Source organism: Ursus maritimus, unplaced genomic scaffold (genome assembly GCF_017311325.1).
Source record: "Ursus maritimus isolate PB19 unplaced genomic scaffold, ASM1731132v1 scaffold_23, whole genome shotgun sequence".
Classification (NCBI taxonomy): Eukaryota; Metazoa; Chordata; class Mammalia; order Carnivora; family Ursidae; genus Ursus; species Ursus maritimus.
Genome location: NW_024424786.1, coordinates 46,566,930 through 46,585,335, shown reverse-complemented (window position 1 = coordinate 46,585,335; position 18,406 = coordinate 46,566,930). Strand labels below are relative to the sequence as shown.

The 18,406-nt window shown below is 66.6% G+C and overlaps 1 protein-coding gene across 1 annotated transcript in view; it reads left to right on the top strand.

The window, feature by feature from the left end:
• The window catches only part of LOC103671107 (mucin-5AC-like), a 38,676-nt gene extending 22,316 nt beyond the window's left edge, over positions 1 to 16,360 (top strand). Inside the window, exons 32-51 of the mRNA XM_040639685.1 lie at positions 8,069 to 8,115; positions 8,200 to 8,261; positions 8,560 to 8,768; positions 9,172 to 9,346; positions 9,680 to 9,930; positions 10,013 to 10,196; positions 10,627 to 10,834; positions 11,180 to 11,358; positions 11,711 to 11,798; positions 11,905 to 12,008; positions 12,203 to 12,234; positions 12,628 to 12,799; positions 13,182 to 13,293; positions 13,531 to 13,561; positions 14,044 to 14,166; positions 14,249 to 14,347; positions 14,674 to 14,793; positions 15,007 to 15,070; positions 15,172 to 15,286; positions 15,690 to 16,360. Of these exons, the coding sequence (XP_040495619.1) occupies positions 8,069 to 8,115; positions 8,200 to 8,261; positions 8,560 to 8,768; positions 9,172 to 9,346; positions 9,680 to 9,930; positions 10,013 to 10,196; positions 10,627 to 10,834; positions 11,180 to 11,358; positions 11,711 to 11,798; positions 11,905 to 12,008; positions 12,203 to 12,234; positions 12,628 to 12,799; positions 13,182 to 13,293; positions 13,531 to 13,561; positions 14,044 to 14,166; positions 14,249 to 14,347; positions 14,674 to 14,793; positions 15,007 to 15,070; positions 15,172 to 15,286; positions 15,690 to 16,011 (2,697 nt within the window). The 3' untranslated portion in view covers positions 16,012 to 16,360. The remainder of the gene's footprint in view (positions 1 to 8,068; positions 8,116 to 8,199; positions 8,262 to 8,559; positions 8,769 to 9,171; positions 9,347 to 9,679; positions 9,931 to 10,012; positions 10,197 to 10,626; positions 10,835 to 11,179; positions 11,359 to 11,710; positions 11,799 to 11,904; positions 12,009 to 12,202; positions 12,235 to 12,627; positions 12,800 to 13,181; positions 13,294 to 13,530; positions 13,562 to 14,043; positions 14,167 to 14,248; positions 14,348 to 14,673; positions 14,794 to 15,006; positions 15,071 to 15,171; positions 15,287 to 15,689) is intronic.
• The last annotated feature ends 2,046 nt before the right edge of the window (positions 16,361 to 18,406 follow it).

Below are 18,406 nucleotides of genomic sequence, written 5' to 3'. Positions count from 1 at the left end.
GAGAAATCCAGATCACCACTGTGTCCGCAACCAGAAAGCCCAACCTCTGTGCCAGAAACCAGCAAAACCTCTGTGCCACCAGCCAGCCCAGAACATCAGTGCACAAAACCGGCCCGTCTGCTCCTACAACCAGCACAACCCTGTTCTCACGCCTGGAAGCAAGCCCACTCGCTCATGTGACTGGCACCTGCCAAGCCCACGAAGTGCCACGTGGACCAAGTGGTTTGACGTGGACTTCCGTCCCGGGGCCCCACGGAGGCGTGGAAAGCCAGCAACATCTTGAGAAAGGGAGAAAATCTGCCGCTCCGAGTACATCTACCGCTGGAGTGCGGGCGAGGCACCCACCCGAGGTCAGCATCGAGAAGCTGGGCCAGGTGGTGCAGTGCGACCTCAGCAAGGGCCTGGTGTGCCAGAACCCGGGACAAAAGGGTAATATCGGGATGTGCCTCAACTATGAGGTCGGGTGTTGTGCTGTGTGAGCCCCCAGATCACTGCGGTTCCACATCTGTAAGCCACGTGACTTCACCTACTCCGAGCTCCCCTGCTCTGGATTTACGTCTCGTGGTGTCCACTGTGTGCCTTGCCCAGCTCCCAGCCATTGCCCAGCTTCTCGCCGTTGCCAGCTCGCGCCGTTGCCCAGCTCCGTGGCGCCTTCACCCGACATGCTACCTGCAGGCGTGTCTGGCAAGCTCAAACCCTCCAGGTATGTGAACTGTGCCTATGGGTGTGGTGATGCTGCCCTAGCCACTGCCGTTTGTCCTAAAAGCCACAATGTATGGAGAGGAGAGGGGTTCCTTGTCTGTGCGCCAGCAGGCTGCAGATCTTCTCTGACACGGCACTTTGAGCCATCTTTGAGGATTTCTTTGTGTCATTTCTGGGCAGGACCTCCGACAGAGTCCACCCCTGGGGTGGATGTCGCGCCTAGAGACCCACTCTGGGCTGTGGCTCTCCCCCCAGCAAGGTTCCGCTCACGCCACCTGACCCTTTCTCTCGCGGATCCATCATTTACCAGCAGACCGACCTCGCTGGTCACTGCTATTATGCCTTGTGCAGTCTTCGACTGCCACGTGAGGTCAAGGCGGATCGGACCAGGCCTTGCCCCAGCCGGATGTGCCACCTCCTGCCCCGCGACCACCATCCCCGCCTGAATCCTCCCGCTCGGTCCCGTGCCGTCACTAAGCAGGGATGCCCGAATGCAGTCCCTCCAAGAATGGTAACTCCCTCTCTGCCCTTCTCAGAGACTGGTGCAGGGACCCTCGGCTCTTTCCAGTGTGGCTGCGGGTGAAAGCCAGCTCACCGCGGAGGACGTAGGCTGACTGCTGGGAGGTGGCCTGTTCTGTCGCCGCAGGAGCTCTGAGGGGGTGCCAGCGGGTTCCCAGGAGTGCATGCAACCTGCGAATGCAGGGAGTGCCCATGTGGGTGGGCGAGCTCCGATGGCGCCAGGCAGCGGGAGAGGTGTGTGTGGGTTTGGAGTAGAATTCCAGTGGGGAGGCCCTGTGTGAGGAACAGTGTGAGGCGGGGTGGAGAGGGCAGGTCCATCCTGTTTCTGCGGCTCCCCCTCGGGAGGACACAAGGTGTCCCAGAGGCTGAGCTGTCCTTCACAGAGAGGCGGAGACCTGGCCCATGCCCAACTGCTCTCCAGGCCACCTGCGAGAAGGCACACGCAGCGTCCAATCAGTGTGCAGCCGGCGCCGTGCCCACAGGCACGGCCGCCCGACCTGGCCACGGCTTCCCCGTGAAGGTGGCCGACCACGACGCTGCTGCCCACACTACCAGTGCCAGTGTGAGCCAGGAGCCAGGCGGCGGGCGGTGGGGCCGAGTGGGGGTCCCCATCGAGGGCGGGATGGACTTGAGGTTAGACACTGGAGGAACTTCCCGCCGTGTGAGGGGCGGGGCCCGGACAGCGCCCGAGGCCTCCCGGGGTCCGAGTGGAATTCTGCCTGAGCCCCAGGGTCCCGAGGCCGTGTCAGGCAGGGGGAGGCCAGGGAGCCCGGCCGCGTCAGGCTCATGACGCACCCGCTGGACAGAGTCCGAGAGCTGGTAGACTATGCCGGGCGTCGAGCGCCAGCCTTGCATGTCGGAGGCCGCGTAAGAGCGCCGTGCGCCGCAGGTGTGTCAGCGGCAATGGGCGACCACACATCACCTTTGGCCTGCGCGTACTACATTCTGGACACTGCCGTACGTGCGCGTACGCGGAAGATCGTGCCGTGTGCGGCCGCTTCAGCGTGCTCATCGACACTCCCTACTTCTGCGGGGCCGAGGGCGGGGCTCTCCTCACTCGCCAGTCCTATCGTCGGTACCGGCGGATGCGCGTTGTGTGCTGACCCGCAGCCCCGTCCTCGGGGAGATGACCAACAGGTGGGGGAGCCCCCGGCAGCTCACATGGGCCGGGGGTGGCTGGGCGCCCAGAATCTCACTCTGTCTCCTTCTCCGCGGGTCTAGATCATCTTCAACGGTCAAGTGGTCAGGCCCGGCTTCTGCAGAAATGGCGTGAGCGTGTCCCAAATCGGGATCAAGATGGCGTGACCATCCCGAACTAGGCGTCCAGGTCATGTTCTCTGGCACTCATCTTCTCGGTGGAGGTGCCTTTCAGCAAGTTTGCGAACAACACGGAGGGCCAGTGCGTGAGTCCTCCCCAGCCAGGCTCCACGGGATCTGGAGCCCTTTCTCTGCCGGTGGCACAGAGCTGAGCTGTCCATGGTGGGAAGGGTCGCTGGGGAGCACCCCTGGGGATCGCATTCTTGGAGCGGGGCAGGAGGCTGCCAAGCGTGGCCCCAAGCCTGCAGCTGCTTCTGCTACACCGGGCGTGCGGTCTGCACACCAGAGAGGAGCCCAAACGGGGCCCACGCCTGAAGGCTCACACCCGCCTCCTCCGTGGGAGACGGCTACCTGCTCGTTCTTGGGGGCATGACGGAAGGTGCCCAGGGTCGGGTCCACAGCCAGCCAGCGGGAGTGCTGCCCCGGCGTCAGGCCCCACCCCAGTCAGGGACCCTGTGTGCCCACCGGGTCGGCGCTCGCTTTCCCTGCCGACCTGACACCTGCCCCCCACCCCAGGCACCTGCACCAATGACAAGAAGGATGAGTGATCGCCTGCCTGGGGGCGGTGCAGCGGCACTCCTGCTCCGAGATGTCCGGCCACTGGAAGGTGAATACGCCCCACCAGCCGTTCTGCCAAGGAGCCTCCCCACGCCCACCGTAGCCAGGCCACGCCCTCCCCGCCCTGTGCTCTTCGTCATCCATCTGCCAGCTGATTCTGAGCAAGTGAGATTCGAGGGAGGGCTGGGCGAAGCAGCCCCCTGACCTCACCCTCGGGTGGGTGGGAAGAAGTGGGTCTACGACGGCGGCTCCCAGGGGCAGGGGGTCGATGGCAGGAGGGGCCATGGGTGGCTGCTGAGACACCAGGAGCAGGAGCGGCCCGACCTCCAGCTCACTCTGGGTCCGGGCCTGTGTCATGGCCCCAGGGCAGCACTGGCGTTCCGGCGGACAGGGAGGCCCAGGGGAGAATTTGAAAGCAGCGGCCATGCTGCAGCGGGCCGTCCTGGGGGCACACACAGACCTCAGGAAAGCCCGGCTGCCCCCTGACCTGGCGCTGCTGGCCGCCAGGGTCTTCGGCCGGTGCTGCACGCTGTGATCCCCGTGACATTCTACCAAGGCTGTGTCTTCGACCAGTGCCGTGTGAACAGCTCCAGCGTGGTGTGCTCCGGCTGGGCTGTATGCGACCCTCTGCACTCCCATGGCGTGTGCATCGACTGGAGGAAACACACCAACCACACGTGCCGTGAGTGCCCACCAGCCTTGAATTACCCGTCCCACTGAGCAGCAGTGGCCGGCGTGCGGCCAGGGGACAGGCTGCGCGCTGGGCTGGCAGTCAGCAGCCTGAACCTGGAGGAGGAGGGCCGACTCTAGGGCATGGCGCACTCGGCTCTTGGAGAGAAGGAAGTGCTTACTGGTCGGGGTGCCCAGGGCCTGGAGGCGCGGGGGGTGGGGCCCGAGGGGCCAGCTTCTGGGCTGCAGAGCCGCTGATCAGGCACTCCGAGCGGTGTGGGGATGAGGCCCAGAGCAAGGCCGCAGGAGTTTGCTCTGGGCTGGTGCCTGGTCTCAGCATCCCGACTCTCCCCCAACACGCCGCGCGTTCACCTGCCCTGCGGACGGTGTGCACCAGCCTGCGGCCCATCCAGCTCTCCCTACTGCTACGGGAGTGACAACGCCAGCCTCATGTATGCACCTGTCTCTCTCCTGGACCTACCCCAGAGCCCCCAGGGTGGCTTTCTCCTACCCTGGAGGGCACAGGGACCAGCCTCACTGCTGCTCCCCACAGAGTGTCTGCAGGATGCTGGCCCCATCACAGAAGAGCTGCTTCTGTCCAGAGGACATGATGCTTTCAGCACGAGCTCTGAGTCTGTTGCCCATAGACTGTCACAGTAATATTGCCCACGGGTGTGGAGCTGGGGGCTGGCAGGTGCACACCAGGGCCAGCTACACCCCTCTGGATCTGTGAGTTCCCAGCCAGATGCAGGGCTTTCTGCCATGTGGCCGGGGCTGTCTGGGCCCCCAAATGAGTCCTGCCCTTGAGAGGCTGGGGGAGCCGCCAGCTGCCCCCTAGCCAGGAGCCTCAATCTCTCTCCTGAGAGTCGCACAAAGGACTACAGGGGGAGCCTGTGGAGGTAAGTGTGGCCAGCTGGGGTGGGGGGGCAGGGCGTCCTCTCCAGTGCCAGGAGAGCCTCAGAGGAGGGGGCAGGGAGGGGTCAGTGCTTCTCTAGCAGGATGTGGGGGGCTTCCATGGGGTGCCTGCCGGGGGCTGACTGCCCACTGTCTCCACTGGGGCCCCCTCACCTTTCTGCTCAGACACAGTGAGAATGGAGGTGACCATCCACCTGGCGCCTCTCACCCATGTCCGCCCCTGAAGCCACCACCACCACTCCGGAAGCCCTTCCCTCTGGTTCCCCCTGCTACGGCCTCACACCCAGAGAAGCTCACGCCTGCCCCTCCGGCCTGGCTGCAGCTGTGCTGGGACAGGCCGGGAGGCCACCGGTCCTGGGCTCACCGTGCCCTGTCTGCAGCCGAGCCCACACCATCAGCGTGGACTGCCAGAATGCACCTGAGAGCGGCACACTGACCTGCCAAGCTGTCAGAGGCAGCCCCTGCCCCCTGCCCCCAGCCTGCCGTGCCCGGCTTTGTGCCTGTACCTGCGGCCCCCAGGCCAACCAGTGCTGTCCCCAGTACAACTGCGGTGAGCCGGGGCTGCTGCCCATGCTGCTCAGCTGAGTGCTTGGGGGCACCTTCCCCTAGGGGCAGTGGTGCTGGGACCGAGCAGGAGCACAACTGCGAGGACAGCACCCTCCTGCCCCCACTAAGGCCTCAGCCGGTGACCTCTCCCAACAGATGTGCTCTGGGGAGGTGGGTATGCCAGGAGGGCAGGGGGCTCAATGCCCAGGCCGACTAGAAGCTTTGTCTCCAAGAGTGCCGCCCCTTGGAAACCTGCGCCTGCCCACTGGTGGTCAGCGGTGCTAGACGGGCACAGCACTGGGGTGGGGGTAAGGGCGTGCAGAGCCGGGCCTTAGCAGGCCTGGCGCCTCTTCCCGTGCATAGCAGCCCCTGCGACACCAGCTACTGCCCCAAGCCGTGGCCTGTCCCGAGGGCTCCCGCCCGATCTGACCCCACATGAGGAGGGCCTGCTGCCCGAGCCAAAACTGCAGTGAGTGTCTGCTATGTCATGGGCCGCCCGGAGCACTGCGGGGGCGAGCAGCCTCTCTCGAGGTTCTCTGGCTCGAGGGCGATACCGGACAGCACCACTGCCTGGGGCCAGAGCCTTTCCCGCTCTATAGTAGTATGTGTGGTATCTCTGCTGCTCTGGGGGCACAGGGCGGCAGGCTGGGCGGCAGGACGTGAGGAGTGGGTGCAGTGAACTGCTTGGCCTCCACCCCTCTTGGACAGGCTTCTGGAGTGTCTGCAGCGTCAGCGGCACCTTGTACCAGGTAAGGCGTGACAGGGAATGGCCCCGCAGCACACAGGAAGCCGAGCCCTGCTTGTCCGCCCCTGCCAGCTTCTCCCGAGACAGGGCCTGCAGGCGTGCCAGGGCCCCTGCCAGCCCGGGGGCACCTCCAGCAGCCCTGAGCTCTCCAGGGACCACCATCCACAGCCCAGTGTTAGCTGAGGCCCAGGTCGAGCCCACCGGCTTTGGCACTCACAGCATCAGCAGGGTGGACGAGCCGGATCCCTCGGCTCTCTCCTGAACGTGACGGGGGTCCCCCAGCCTCAGTTTCCCCCAGCTGGGCCCTCTGGAGCATGTGACGTCCCGGGCACCCTGGTCGGGAGGTGCAGGCTTGGGGCTCCCCCTCCCAGGCAGCAGCATCTAGGGTCCCCTAGGACGGTCTGCCTAGGGGAATGGCCAGGCCAGCGGGGGGGATATTCGAGGAAGCTCACCAGCCCTGGTCGCCCTGACTCTCCCAGCCCGGCTCCGTGGTCTCCTCCAGTCTGTGGCGGCGTGCCGGTGTGAGGCGTCCGGCAGCCCCATTCGGTGCCGCGGCGGTGATCAGCTGTGAACCCAGATTTGCAGCACCCACTGCCCATGGTGAGTTGTCGCGCTGCACCGGCCTGCCGCCCGGGAAGCAGGTGCTGGGGCTCAGGCAGGATGTCTGCACTCCCCCGCAGAGACCGAATACCGAGAGGGAGCAGAACGGGCAGTGCTGCGAGGTGTGTGTCCAGCAGGCCTGCGTTGTGAACACCAGCGACAGCTCCACCCACCTCTTCTATGTGAGTAGTGGCTGTGGCGTGGGGGGCCCCAGAACGCCGAGGAGTCCTGGGTGAGAGGCAAAGCCACCGCCCCGCCCAGGCTCGGGGAGGCCGGGGATCGGGGCCAGGTCCCCGCCTGCCTGGATGGAGGAGCTGGGAGGTGCGGTGACAGCAGGGGTGGGAGTGCTGAGCCAGCCGATCCTGGCGCTTGCTGGGGCCCCGGGGAGCCGTCATCACAAGGCATGTGCCTGGCGAGGCCAGGAGGAAGTCCATGGGCTGGGAGGCAGCTGGGCCTCCCCTGCCCACTCACTCTGCCGGTCGGCTCCTCCTTGCAGCCCGGCCAGTCCTGAGTGGGAGCCCCGGAACCCCTGTGTGACCCACGAGTGTGGCACCGAGGATGGGCTTGTGGTGGTGACCAGGAAGAAGAGGCGTGTCCCCCGCTCAGCTGTCCCAAGGTGAGCTCGAGAACCACAGCCAGCCTGGCCACTGTGGGCCCACGGGAGGCCGGGGCAGGAGTTGCGCCCAGGGTGGGGTGGGGAGCCGAGGTTGGCCCTGTGCAGTGGCCGCAGGGGCACCACCAGCATATGTGGGGCACCGTCCCCCCTCTTGTCCCCCCACTCTGGGCCTGCTGCTCCGGCCCTCAGGCACCCTTTTGGCATAGGACCGGGCTCAGCTGGCGGCGATAGCTGCTGTCTGTCCTGCCCTCCACCCCAGTCCCAGAACAGTGAGTGGGAAGGTCCACAGGGGGTGGCCAATCGGCCACGTGGGGGGGTCAGGGGTCCCAAGCCCCTTCCTGGCCCTCCGCCACGACCTCCTGTGTCACCCCAGGGAGTCGGCCTGCGCCATGTTCCACTGACACCAGGTCATCAGGCAGCGGGCTTGCAGCTCCCTCCCGGCCCGTGCTCCTCACCTTCTGCGGGGCAACTGCGGGGACAAGCGCCTCCATGTGCGTGAGCCCCGCCTCACGCCCGGCCCGGGGACCAGCTTGTGCGGGGCAAGCGTTCAGGGATGCCTGGTGTGATGGTGGTGATGGTGAATGCCCACGTCGCAGGACCCGGGGCCCCACGGAGGAGACGTGGAAAGCTTCAGCAACATCTTGAGAAAGGGAGAGAAAATCTGCCGCCGTCCCGAGTACATCTCGCAGCTGGAGTGCCGGGCCGAGAGCCACCCCGAGGTCAGCATCGAGAAGCTGGGCCAGGTGGTGCAGTGCGACCTCAGCAAGGGCCTGGTGTGCCAGAACCGGGACCAAAAGGGTAATATCGGGATGTGCCTCAACTATGAGGTCCGGGTGTTGTGCTGTGAGCCCCCAGATCACTGCGGTTCCACATCTGTGAAGACCCACGTGACTTCACCTACTCCGGGCTCCCCTGCTCCTGGATTTACGTCTGTGGTGTCCACTGTGCCCTTGCCCAGCTCCCAGCCATTGCCCAGCTTCTCGCCGTTGCCCAGCTCCGCGCCGTTGCCCAGCTCCGTGGCGCCTTCCACCACGACATGCTACTGCAGCGTGTCTGGCAAGCTGTACCCCTCAGGTATGTGAACTGTGCCTATGGGTGTGGTGATGCTGCCCCTGGCCACTGCCGTTTTGTCCACAAAAGCCACAATGTATGGAGAGGAGAGGGGTTCCTTGTCTGTGTGACGGGGCTGCAGATCTTCTCTGACCACGGCACTGAGCCATCTTTGAGGATTTCTTTGTGTCATTTCTGGGCAGGAAGGCCTCCACCCAGGTCCACCCCTGGGGTGGATGTCGCGCCTAGAAGACCCACTCTGGGCTGTGGCTCTCCCCCCAGCAAGGTTCCGCTCACCGCCACCTGACCCTTTCTCTCGCAGGATCCATCATTTACCAACAGACCGACCTCGCTGGTCACTGCTATTATGCCTTGTGCAGTCTTGACTGCCACGTGGTCAGGCGGACGGACCAGGCCTGCCCCAGCAGTGTGCCACCTCCTGCCCCGACCACCTCCCCGCCTGGATCCTCCCCTTCGGTCCCCGTGCCCGTCACTAAGCAGGGATGCCCGAATGCAGTCCCTCCAAGAATGGTAACTCCCCTCTCTGCCCTTCTCAGAGACTGGTGCAGGGACCCTCGGCATCTTTCCAGTGTGGCTGCGGGCGGGAAAGCCAGTCACCCGCGGGGGGACGTAGGCTGACTGCTGGGAAGGTGCCTGTTCTGGTCCCGCAGGGCTGCTGAGGGGGGTGCCAGCCGGGTACCCAGGAGTGCATGCAACCTGCAGATACGGGGTGCCCATGTGGGTGGGCGAGGCTCCGATGGCGCCAGGCAGCGGGGAGGGTGTGTGGGTTTGGAGTAGAATTCCAGTGGGGGAGGCCCTGTGTGAGGAACAGTGTGGAGCGGGGGGTGGAGAGGGCAGGTCCCATCCTGGTTTCCTGCGGCTCCCCTCTCGGGGGGACTGCAGTGTCCCGAGGCTGAGAGCTGTCCTTCCACAGAGAGGCGAGACCTGGCCCATGCCCAACTGCTCTCAGGCCACCTGCGAGGGCAACGGCGTCATCAGTGTGCAGCCGCGCCCGTGCCCACAGGCACAGCCGCCGACCTGCGCCAACGGCTTCCCCCCCGTGAAGGTGGCCGACCACGACAGCTGCTGCCCACACTACCAGTGCCAGTGTGAGCCAGGAGCCAGGCGGGGCGGTGGGGCCGGGTGGGGGTCCCATCGAGGGAGCGGGATGGACTTGGGTTAGACACTAGGAAGGACTTCCCGACGGTGAGGCGGGGAACGGACAGCGCCAGGCCTCCCCGGGGTCCCGAGTGGAATTCTGCCTGAGCCCCAGGGTCCCCGGGGCCGTGTCAGGCAGGGGGGAGGCCAGGGGAGCCCGGCCCCACCGCTCAGGCCTCATGACGCACCCGCTGGACAGAGTCCGGAGCTGGTGCTGGGCACGGGCGTCCCGGCGCCAGCCTTGCATGTCGGAGGCCCCGCGTAAGGCTGCCGTGCGCCCGCAGGTGTGTGCAGCGGCTGGGGCGACCCCCACTACATCACCTTTGACGGCACGTACTACACGTTCCTGGACAACTGCACGTACGTGCTTGTGCAGCAGATCGTGCCCGTGTACGGCCACTTCCGCGTGCTCATCGACAACTACTTCTGCGGGGCCGAGGACGGGCTCTCCTGCCCGCAGTCCCTCATCGTCGAGTACCGGCAGGACCGCGTTGTGCTGACCCGCAGGCCCGTCCTCGGGGTGATGACCAACCAGGTGGGGAGCCCCCCGGCAGCTCCACATGGGCCGGGGTGGCTGGGGCGCCGTCTCACTCTGTCTCCTTCTCCGCGGGGTCTAGATCATCTTCAACGGTCAAGTGGTCAGGCCCGGCTTCCAGAAAGATGGCGTGAGCGTGTCCCAAATCGGGATCAAGATGTACGTGACCATCCCCGAACTAGGCGTCCAGGTCATGTTCTCTGGCCTCATCTTCTCGGTGGAGGTGCCTTTCAGCAAGTTTGCGAACAACACGGAGGGCCAGTGCGGTGAGTCCCGTCCCCAGCGAGCTCCACGGATGCTGGGCCCTTTCTCTGCCGGTGGCACAGAGCTGAGCCTGTCCATGGTGGGAAGGGTCGCGCTGGGGAGACCCCTGGGGATCGCATTCTTGGCCGGGGCAGAGGCTGCCCGCGTGGCCCCAAGCCTGCAGCTGCTTCTGCTACACCGAGGACGTGCGGTCTGCACACCAGAGGGGCCCAAACGCGGGCCCCACGCCTGAGGCTCACACCCGCCCTCCTCCGTGGGAACGGCCTGCCTTCTTGGGGGCATACGGAAGTGCCCAGGGTCGGGTCCCACAGCCAGCCCAGCGAGTGCTGCCCCGAGCGTCAGGCCCCACCCCAGTCAGGGACCCTGTGGCCCACGGGTGGGGGGCGCTCGGCTGTCCCCTGCCGGCCTGACACCTGCCCCCCCCCACCCCAGGCACCTGCACCAATGACAAGAAGGATGAGTGTCGCCTGCCTGGGGGGGCGGTGGCGGCCTCCTGCTCCGAGATGTCCGGCCACTGGAAGGTGACAACGCCCCACCAGCCGTTCTGCCAAGGGCCTTCCCCAACGCCCACCGTAGCCAGGCCCACGCCCTCCCCCGCCCTGTGCTCATCGTCATCCATCTGCCAGCTGATTCTGAGCAAGTGAGATTCGGGGAGGGGCTGGGGCAGGCAGCCCCCCTGACCTCACCCTCAGGGTGGGTGGGAAGAGTGGGTCTACGGCGGCTCCCAGGGGGGCAGGGGGTCGATGGCAAGGAGGGCCATGGGTGGCTGCTGAGACACCAGGAGCAGGAGCGGCCCGACCTCCAGCTCACTCTGGGTCCGGGCCTGTGTCATGGCCCCAGGGCAGCACTGGCGTTTCCGGGCGGACAGGGAGGCCCAGGGGAGAATTTGAGAAAGCAACGGCCATGCTGCCGCGGGCCGTCCTGGGGGCACACAGACCTCAGGGAAAGCCCGAGCTGCCCCCTGACCTGGCGCTGCTGGCCGCAGGGTCTTCGAGCGGTGCCACGCTGTGATCCCCCCGCTGACATTCTACCAAGGCTGTGTCTTCGACCAGTGCCGTGTGAACAGCTCAGACGTGGTGTGCTCCGGCTTGGAGCTGTATGCGGCCCTCTGCGCCTCCCATGGCGTGTGCATCGACTGGAGGAAACACACCAACCACACGTGCCGTGAGTGCCCACCAGCCTTGGGCCACCCGTCCCACTGAGCAGCAGTGGCCGGCGTGCGGCCAGGGGACAGACACGCTGGGCTGGCAGTCAGCAGCTGGACTTCCTGGAGGAGGAGGGCCGACTCTAGGGCATGGCGCACTCGGCTCTTGGAGAGAAGGAAGTGCCCCCAGATCGGGGTGCCCAGGGCCTGGAGCGCAGGGGTGGGGCCCGAGGGGGCCAGCTTCTGGGCTGCAGAGCCCCGCTGGGGTCAGGCACTCAGCGGGTGTGGGGATGAGGCCCAGAGCAAGGCCTGGGAGTTTGCTCTGGGCTGGTGCCCTTGGTCTCAGCCGTGGCCTCTCCCCCCAACACGCAGCGTTCACCTGCCCTGCGGACAAGGTGTACCAGCCCTGCGGCCCATCCAAGCTCTCCTACTGCTACGGGAGTGACAACGCCAGCCTCATGTATGCACCTGTCTCTCTCTCCTGGACCTACCCCAGAGCCCCCAGGGTGGCTTTCTCCTACCCTGGAGGGCACAGGGACCAGGCCAGCCCTCTGCTGTCCCCACAGGGCTCTGCAGGATGCTGGCCCCATCACAGAAGGCTGCTTCTGTCCAGAGGACATGATGCTTTTCAGCACGAGCTCTGAAGTCTGCGTGCCCATAGACTGTCACAGTATGTGCCCACGGGTGGAGCTGGGGGCTGGCAGGTGCACCAGGGCCAGCTGCCCCTCTGGATCTGTGATTCCCAGCCAGATCCTGGGGCTTTCTGCCATGGCCCGGGACTGTCTGGGCCCCCAAATGGGTCCTGCCCTTGAGAGGCTGGGGGCCGCAGCTGCCCCCCTGTGACCTCAATCTCTCTCCCTGCAGAGTGCCTGGGGCCCCACGGGGAGCCTGTGGAGGTAAGTGTGGCCAGCTGGGGTGGGGGGCAGGGCGTCCTCTCAGTGCCAGAGCCTCAGAGGAGGGGCAGGGAGGGGTCAATGCTTCTCTAGCAGGATGTGGGGGGCTTCCATATGGGGGTGCCTGCCCCCGGGGTGGCCCTGCCCTGTCCTCCACTGGGGCCCCCTCCTGCTCTGCTCAGACACAGTGAGAATGGAGGTGACCATCCACCTGGCGCCTCTCACCCCATGTCCCGCCCCTGAAGCCACCACCCTGCACTCCGGAAGCCCTTCCCTCTGGTTCCCCTGCTGGCCCTCTGCAGGCTCCCGGCACCCCTCCGGCCTGGCTGCAGCTGTGCTGGGACCGGCCGGGGGCCAGCCCCACGGTCCTGGGCTCACACGTGCCCTGTCCTGCAGCCCGGCCACACCATCAACGTGGACTGCCAGAGATGCACCTGTGAGAACGGCACACTGACCATGAGCTGTCAGAGGCAGCCCTGCCCCCTGCCCCCAGCCTGCCCCGTGCCCGGCTTTGTGCCTGTACCTGCGGCCCCCCAGGCCAACCAGTGCTGTCCCCAGTACAACTGCGGTGAGCCCGGGGCTGCTGCCCATGCCTTCAGCTGAGTGCCCAGGGGCACCTTCCCACCAGGGGCAGTGGTGCTGGGACCGGGCAGGGGGGCACAACCAAGCGGGACAGCACCCTCCTGCCCCCCACTAAGGCCTCAGCCGGTGACCTCTCCCAACAGATGTGCTCTGGGGAGGGTGGGTATGCCAGGAGGGCAGGGGGCTCCTGTGCCCAGGCCGACTAGAAGCTTTGTCTCCCAGAGTGGCCCACGCCCCTTGGAGAGCCTGCCGCCTGCCCACTGGGTGGTCAGCGGTGCTGGAGACCCCCGGGCACAGCACTGGGGTGGGGGTGGGAGCGTGCAGAGCCGGACGCAGGCCCCTGAGCGCCTCCTTCCCGTGCATCGCAGCCTGCGACACCAGCTACTGCCCCAAGCCCGTGGCCTGTCCCGAGGGCTCCCGCCCGATCCTGACCCATGAGGAGGGGGCCTGCTGCCCGAGCCAAAACTGCAGTGAGTGTCTGCTATGTCCGCATGGGGCCGCCCCGGGCACTGCGGGGGGCGGGGGCAGCCTCTCTCGGGGTTCTCTGGCTCGGGGTGATACCGGACTTGGGCACCACTGCCTGGGGCCCGGGGGCCAGCCCGCTCTCGCAGTAGTATGTGTGGTATCTGCTGCTCTGGGGGCTGGGGCGGCAGGCTGGGCGGCAGGACGTGAGGGTGGGTCAGTGAGACTGCGCGTCCCCTCTTGGACAGGCTGGAGTGTCTGCAGCGTCAACGGCACCTTGTACCAGGTAAGAGCGACACGGAAGTCAGCCCCCGCAGCACACAGGAAGCCGAGCCCTGCTTGTCCCCGCCCCTGCCAGCTTCTCCCCGAGACAGGGCCTGCAGGCCGTGCCAGGGCCCCCTGCCAGCCCGGGGGCACCTCCAGCAGCCCTGAGCTCTCCAGGGACCACCATCCACAGCCCAGTGTAGCTGAGGCCCAGGTCGGCCCACCGGCTTTGGCACTCACAGCATCAGCAGGGTGGACGAGCCCGGATCCCTCAGCTCTCTCCTGAACGTGACGAGGTCCCCCAGCCTCAGTTTCCCCCAGCTGGGCCCTCTGGAGCATGTGACGTCCCCGGGCACCCTGGTCAGGGAGGTGCAGGCTTGGGGCTCCCCCTCCCAGGCAGCAGCATCTAGGGTCCCCTAGAGGGCCCGGTCTGCCTAGGGGGGCCAGGCCAGGCGGGGGATATTCCGGAAGCTCACCAGCCCTGGTCGCCCTGACTCTCCCCAGCCCGGCTCCGTGGTCTCCTCCAGTCTGTGTGAAACGTGCCGGTGTGAGGCGTCCGGCAGCCCCCATTCGGACACGGCAGTGATCAGCTGTGAGACCCAGATCTGCAACACCCACTGCCCCATGGTGAGTTGTCGCCGCTGCACGGCCCTGCCACCCGGGGAAGCAGGTGCTGGGGCTCAGGCAGGATGTCTGCCTCCCCCCGCAGGGCTTCGAATACCGGGAGCAGAACGGGCAGTGCTGCGGGGTGTGTGTCCAGCAGGCCTGCGTTGTGAACACCAGCGACAGCTCCACCCACCTCTTCTATGTGAGTAGTGGCTGTGGCGTGGGGGCCCCAGGGCCGCCGAGGGAGTCCTGGGTGAGGCAAAGCCACCCCGCCCCGCCCAGGCTCCGGGGAGGCCGGGGATCGGGGCCAGGTCCCACGCCTGCCTGGATGGAGGAGCTGGGAGGTGCACGGTGACAGCAGGGGTGGGGAGTGCTGAGCCAGCCGCGTCCTGGCGCACTGGGGCCCCGGGGGAGCCGTCATCACAAGGCATGTGCCTGGCAGAGGCCAGGAGGGAAGTCCATGGGCTGGGAGGCAGACACACAGACCTCCCCTGCCCACTCACTCTGCCGGTCGGCTCCTCCTTGCAGCCCGGCCAGTCCTGGTCAGACCCCCGGAACCCCTGTGTGACCCACGAGTGTGAGAAGCACCGGGATGGGCTTGTGGTGGTGACCAGGAAGAAGGCGTGTCCCCCGCTCAGCTGTCCCAAGGTGAGCTCCGGGAGCCCACAGCCCAGCCTGGCCCACTGTGGGCCCACGGGAGGCCGGGGCAGGATTCGCCCAGGGTGGGGTGGGGAGCCGAGGTTGGCCCTGTGCAGTGGCCGCAGGGGCACCACCCGCCTATGTGGGGCACCGTCCCCCCTGTCTGTCCCCCCACTCTGGGCCTGCTGCTCCGGCCCTCAAGGCACCCTTTTGTTGGCATAGGACCGGGCTCAGCTGAGCGACGATGGCTGCTGTCTGTCCTGCCCTCCACCCCAGTCCCAGAACAGTGAGTGGGAAGGTCCACAGGGGGTGGCCAATCGGCCCACGTGGGGGTCCAGGGGTCCCAGCCCTTCCTGACCCTCCGCACGACCTCCTGTGTCACCCCAGGGTCGACCTGCGCCATGTTCCACGAGCACCAGGTCATCAGGCAGCGAGGCTGCAGCTCCCTCCGGCCCGTGCTCCTCACCTTCTGCCGGGGCAACTGCGGGGACAGCGCCTCCATGTACGTGAGCCCCGCCTCCGCCCGGCGGGACCAGCTTGTGCGGGGCAGCGTTCAGGGATGCACGGTGCCCCGGCGCACGGGATGGCGAGGAAGGGCCAGGAGGGACAGCTGGGGGCAGCAGCGGGCGCTGAGGGTAGACGGAAGGGCTGAGCGGGGGTTCGGAGGCCGGCGGCCCACGCGCTGTCGGAAATCAGCCTGTCCCGTTTCGAGACCGCAGACTCAGCAGCCCCATTGGCGGCGGCCTGGTCAGCTGCGGGAGGGTTTGCACCCCACGACGGGCGTGTGGGCACGTGGGCGCCAGCACCACACGCCGGCCAGGGCGCCTCTGAGAGCAGGTGCCCGCGACACAGGTGTGGGGCGCTGGGGGCCGAGGCGCCTGGTGCTGAGCAGGCCCCGCCCACAGGTACTCGCTGGAGGCCAACGCGGTACAGCACCGCTGTGAGTGCTGCCAGGAGCTGCGGGTGTCCCTGAGGAACGTGACCCTGCGCTGCACGGACGGCTCCAGCCGGGCCTTCAGCTACCCCCAGGTGGAGGAGTGCGGCTGCGTGGGGCAGCGCTGTGGCTCCCACGGCACCCCAGGCCACACGCAGAGTGACGAGGAGCAGAGCCAGGAGATCGAGCGCACGGGCTGGAGGATGGGGTCCAGGGCCACAGGCCCCCCCAGCAGACTGACCGGCACCCGTCCTCGGGGCTCCCGGCCACCGTCCTCCGCGATACACCAATAAGAGCAACCTATTCCCTGCGGCGTCGGCTCCGGGGACCTGAGGCCAGGACGCCCTGCCCGCCCACCTCGTCCCTCCCCGGGGTCCAGCTGGCCCTTGCATGTGTGGCGGCCAACAATCCTGCAGCCCCACTCGGGACCAGGCTGGGGTGGGAGGGCTCCTCGGGCCACGGGTCCAGCCTGCGTTCCCAGGACTTGAGCATCACGTGGGGTCTTATCAACGACGGTCACTTGGACTTGGTGCCCGATGTTTGGCTGGCCACCAGGAGGCACAGCCTCACCCCTACCTCGGCCCTGAGCCTCAGGAAATGACCAACTGGATTCATAAATACATTGGGAGCATTTTGCAACGTGTGGACTCTGTGTGGTTTTTCAGCTTATCCGTGAAACCCAGGAATGGGGTGGGGACAGACTGGGTGCCAGAGGGCTCACACCATGTCCTCGGCCGGCACCCAGGACTGGGCAGGCCAGGGAGGTCCGCGTAGGGGTGCCTGCTGCCTTCAGCTGCTGGGGGACAGCACCTATCCGTTCACAGAATAGAGGGAGGGAGGGAGGGAGGGAGTCCTGTATGGCCCTGCCTATCCACCCAGCTGGCCACATCGGACACCAGCAGGCCTTGCGGGGTGAAGCGTTCTAGAAGAGGGCTCCGTCTTCTCTCCCACAAAGCGTCAGACCCCTCATCACACAGACGCCGGGTTCGGTGTGCATGCATGAGTGTGGAGGTGTGTGTGTCTGTGTGCACTCATGTGTGCAAAGGCCCACCGCAGACCAAATCCTTCCCCTCCCCTCATCCTCCCTGTGACCCCAGCTCTGCCCTGAGAACCTCCACGTTCCTCAACTCCTTCCTTGGAGGTCCCAGGGGAGCCCCCAGACCACCGCCCCCCCCCCCGCCCCCCGCAACACGCTGGCCTCAGGCTGGACCGAGCCCTGCAACAGCCCCGGGAGTGTGGACAGGGGTCGCCTTGCTCCAAAGACCTGGCCAGGGCAGCCCCAGGGGCGGGGGGGGGGGGGACCACCCTTTACAGTTTCCGTAGCGCACCCACCTGGGTGGGTCCAGTCCCCAGGCCTGCCCGCCCAGCTGTGGCTGCAGCCACACGGCAAGGGGGACCGACCTCAGAGCTGGACCCCTCCTATCAGTGACCAGCCAGTGGTGGAGGGGTTCCCTTGGCCAGGACCCCATGACCCCTTGGGCTCAAGAACACGGCCTGAGTGTGAGGTGGACGGCCACGCGGGGGTGGGGAACAGGCCGCTAGCTGCACAGGACACCCTCCTTGGGAGCAGCACGTCCCTGGGCCTCTGGTTTGGGCGCTGCTGTTCCACTGACCGGCTGACCCCATGGCTGTGGGCAGCACCCACGTCAGTGCCGCTGACCCCCCTGAGTGGATCGGGTGTCAGAAGGAGCCGCCTCTTCCTTGGGGCACAGGGTGCAGTGACTAATCCCCCACCCCCCGGGGACAGCACGGCCCTCTGCCTGGATCTGGGGCTGGCGGCAGGAAGTAACCGGAGAGCAAGAGCGGGTCCCTGCCTGCCAGCTCCAGCGCGCAGCCCCCGGCCGGATTATGCAAGTTGTTTCTGGAAAAAGCTACAAGCCGGGCGTGGCCACCAAGGCGTCAGCCTGGGGCCACCACCTCTCTTGGACTCCAGGACAGTGTGGGGGATGAGTTGTCATCTCTGGGGTGGAGATAAGTGACCAGAAGTGGCCCCAGTGGGCCTGGGCTGTCTCGGGCAGCTTGAGACCCAGCTCCTGCAGCCTGTCGGTCTGGCCTGCAGAGCCCTTGAGGGCCGGGTGAGAAGCTCGTGGCTCTGACAGGGAAGGGGGGTCCCACCTTCACGCTTGGAGAGTCCAGGTGGTGGGGAGCTTCTGCCCGGAGAAAGGGATGCCAGGTGCTCCCAGAGATGGCCATGGGATGCCAGGGAGCCTACGGCCATGTGGGCAGCTTATAGCTGCCTCCAGAGCCAGAGCCCCGAGGCCCGGATCCTGGGAGCGTGGGGGCTGCAACTCTGCCCCTTTGGCCACAGACCTGGGCCCTGGGTGCCGGGTTGGCTTCGCAGAGAGCCCAGGGGGCTTGGGTGCTGGACACAGAGGCCTCTGGGGCGGCCAGCTAAACTTTGGGAGCAGAGACCAAAGAAGGATGATTTTGGGGACAGAGTGAGGACTTCTGGGCTTGGGGCTGAGGCAGGAGGGCAGCGGGGGGCCACACGGGTGCTGCCCTCGGGGTGTCCCCTTCCAGGTGAGCAAGGTATTGAGGGCCACGGCTTGCCGGCGGCGGGCCAGCCCCTGTGCAAGACCTGGGCGCCCCTCGTCCCAGTGACACACACGGATAGGAGGCAGCAGGCGAAGTGTCCACTTCCCAGACAAACCCCCGTGGAGTCAGCAGAAGCAGAACCAGGGACAGCCA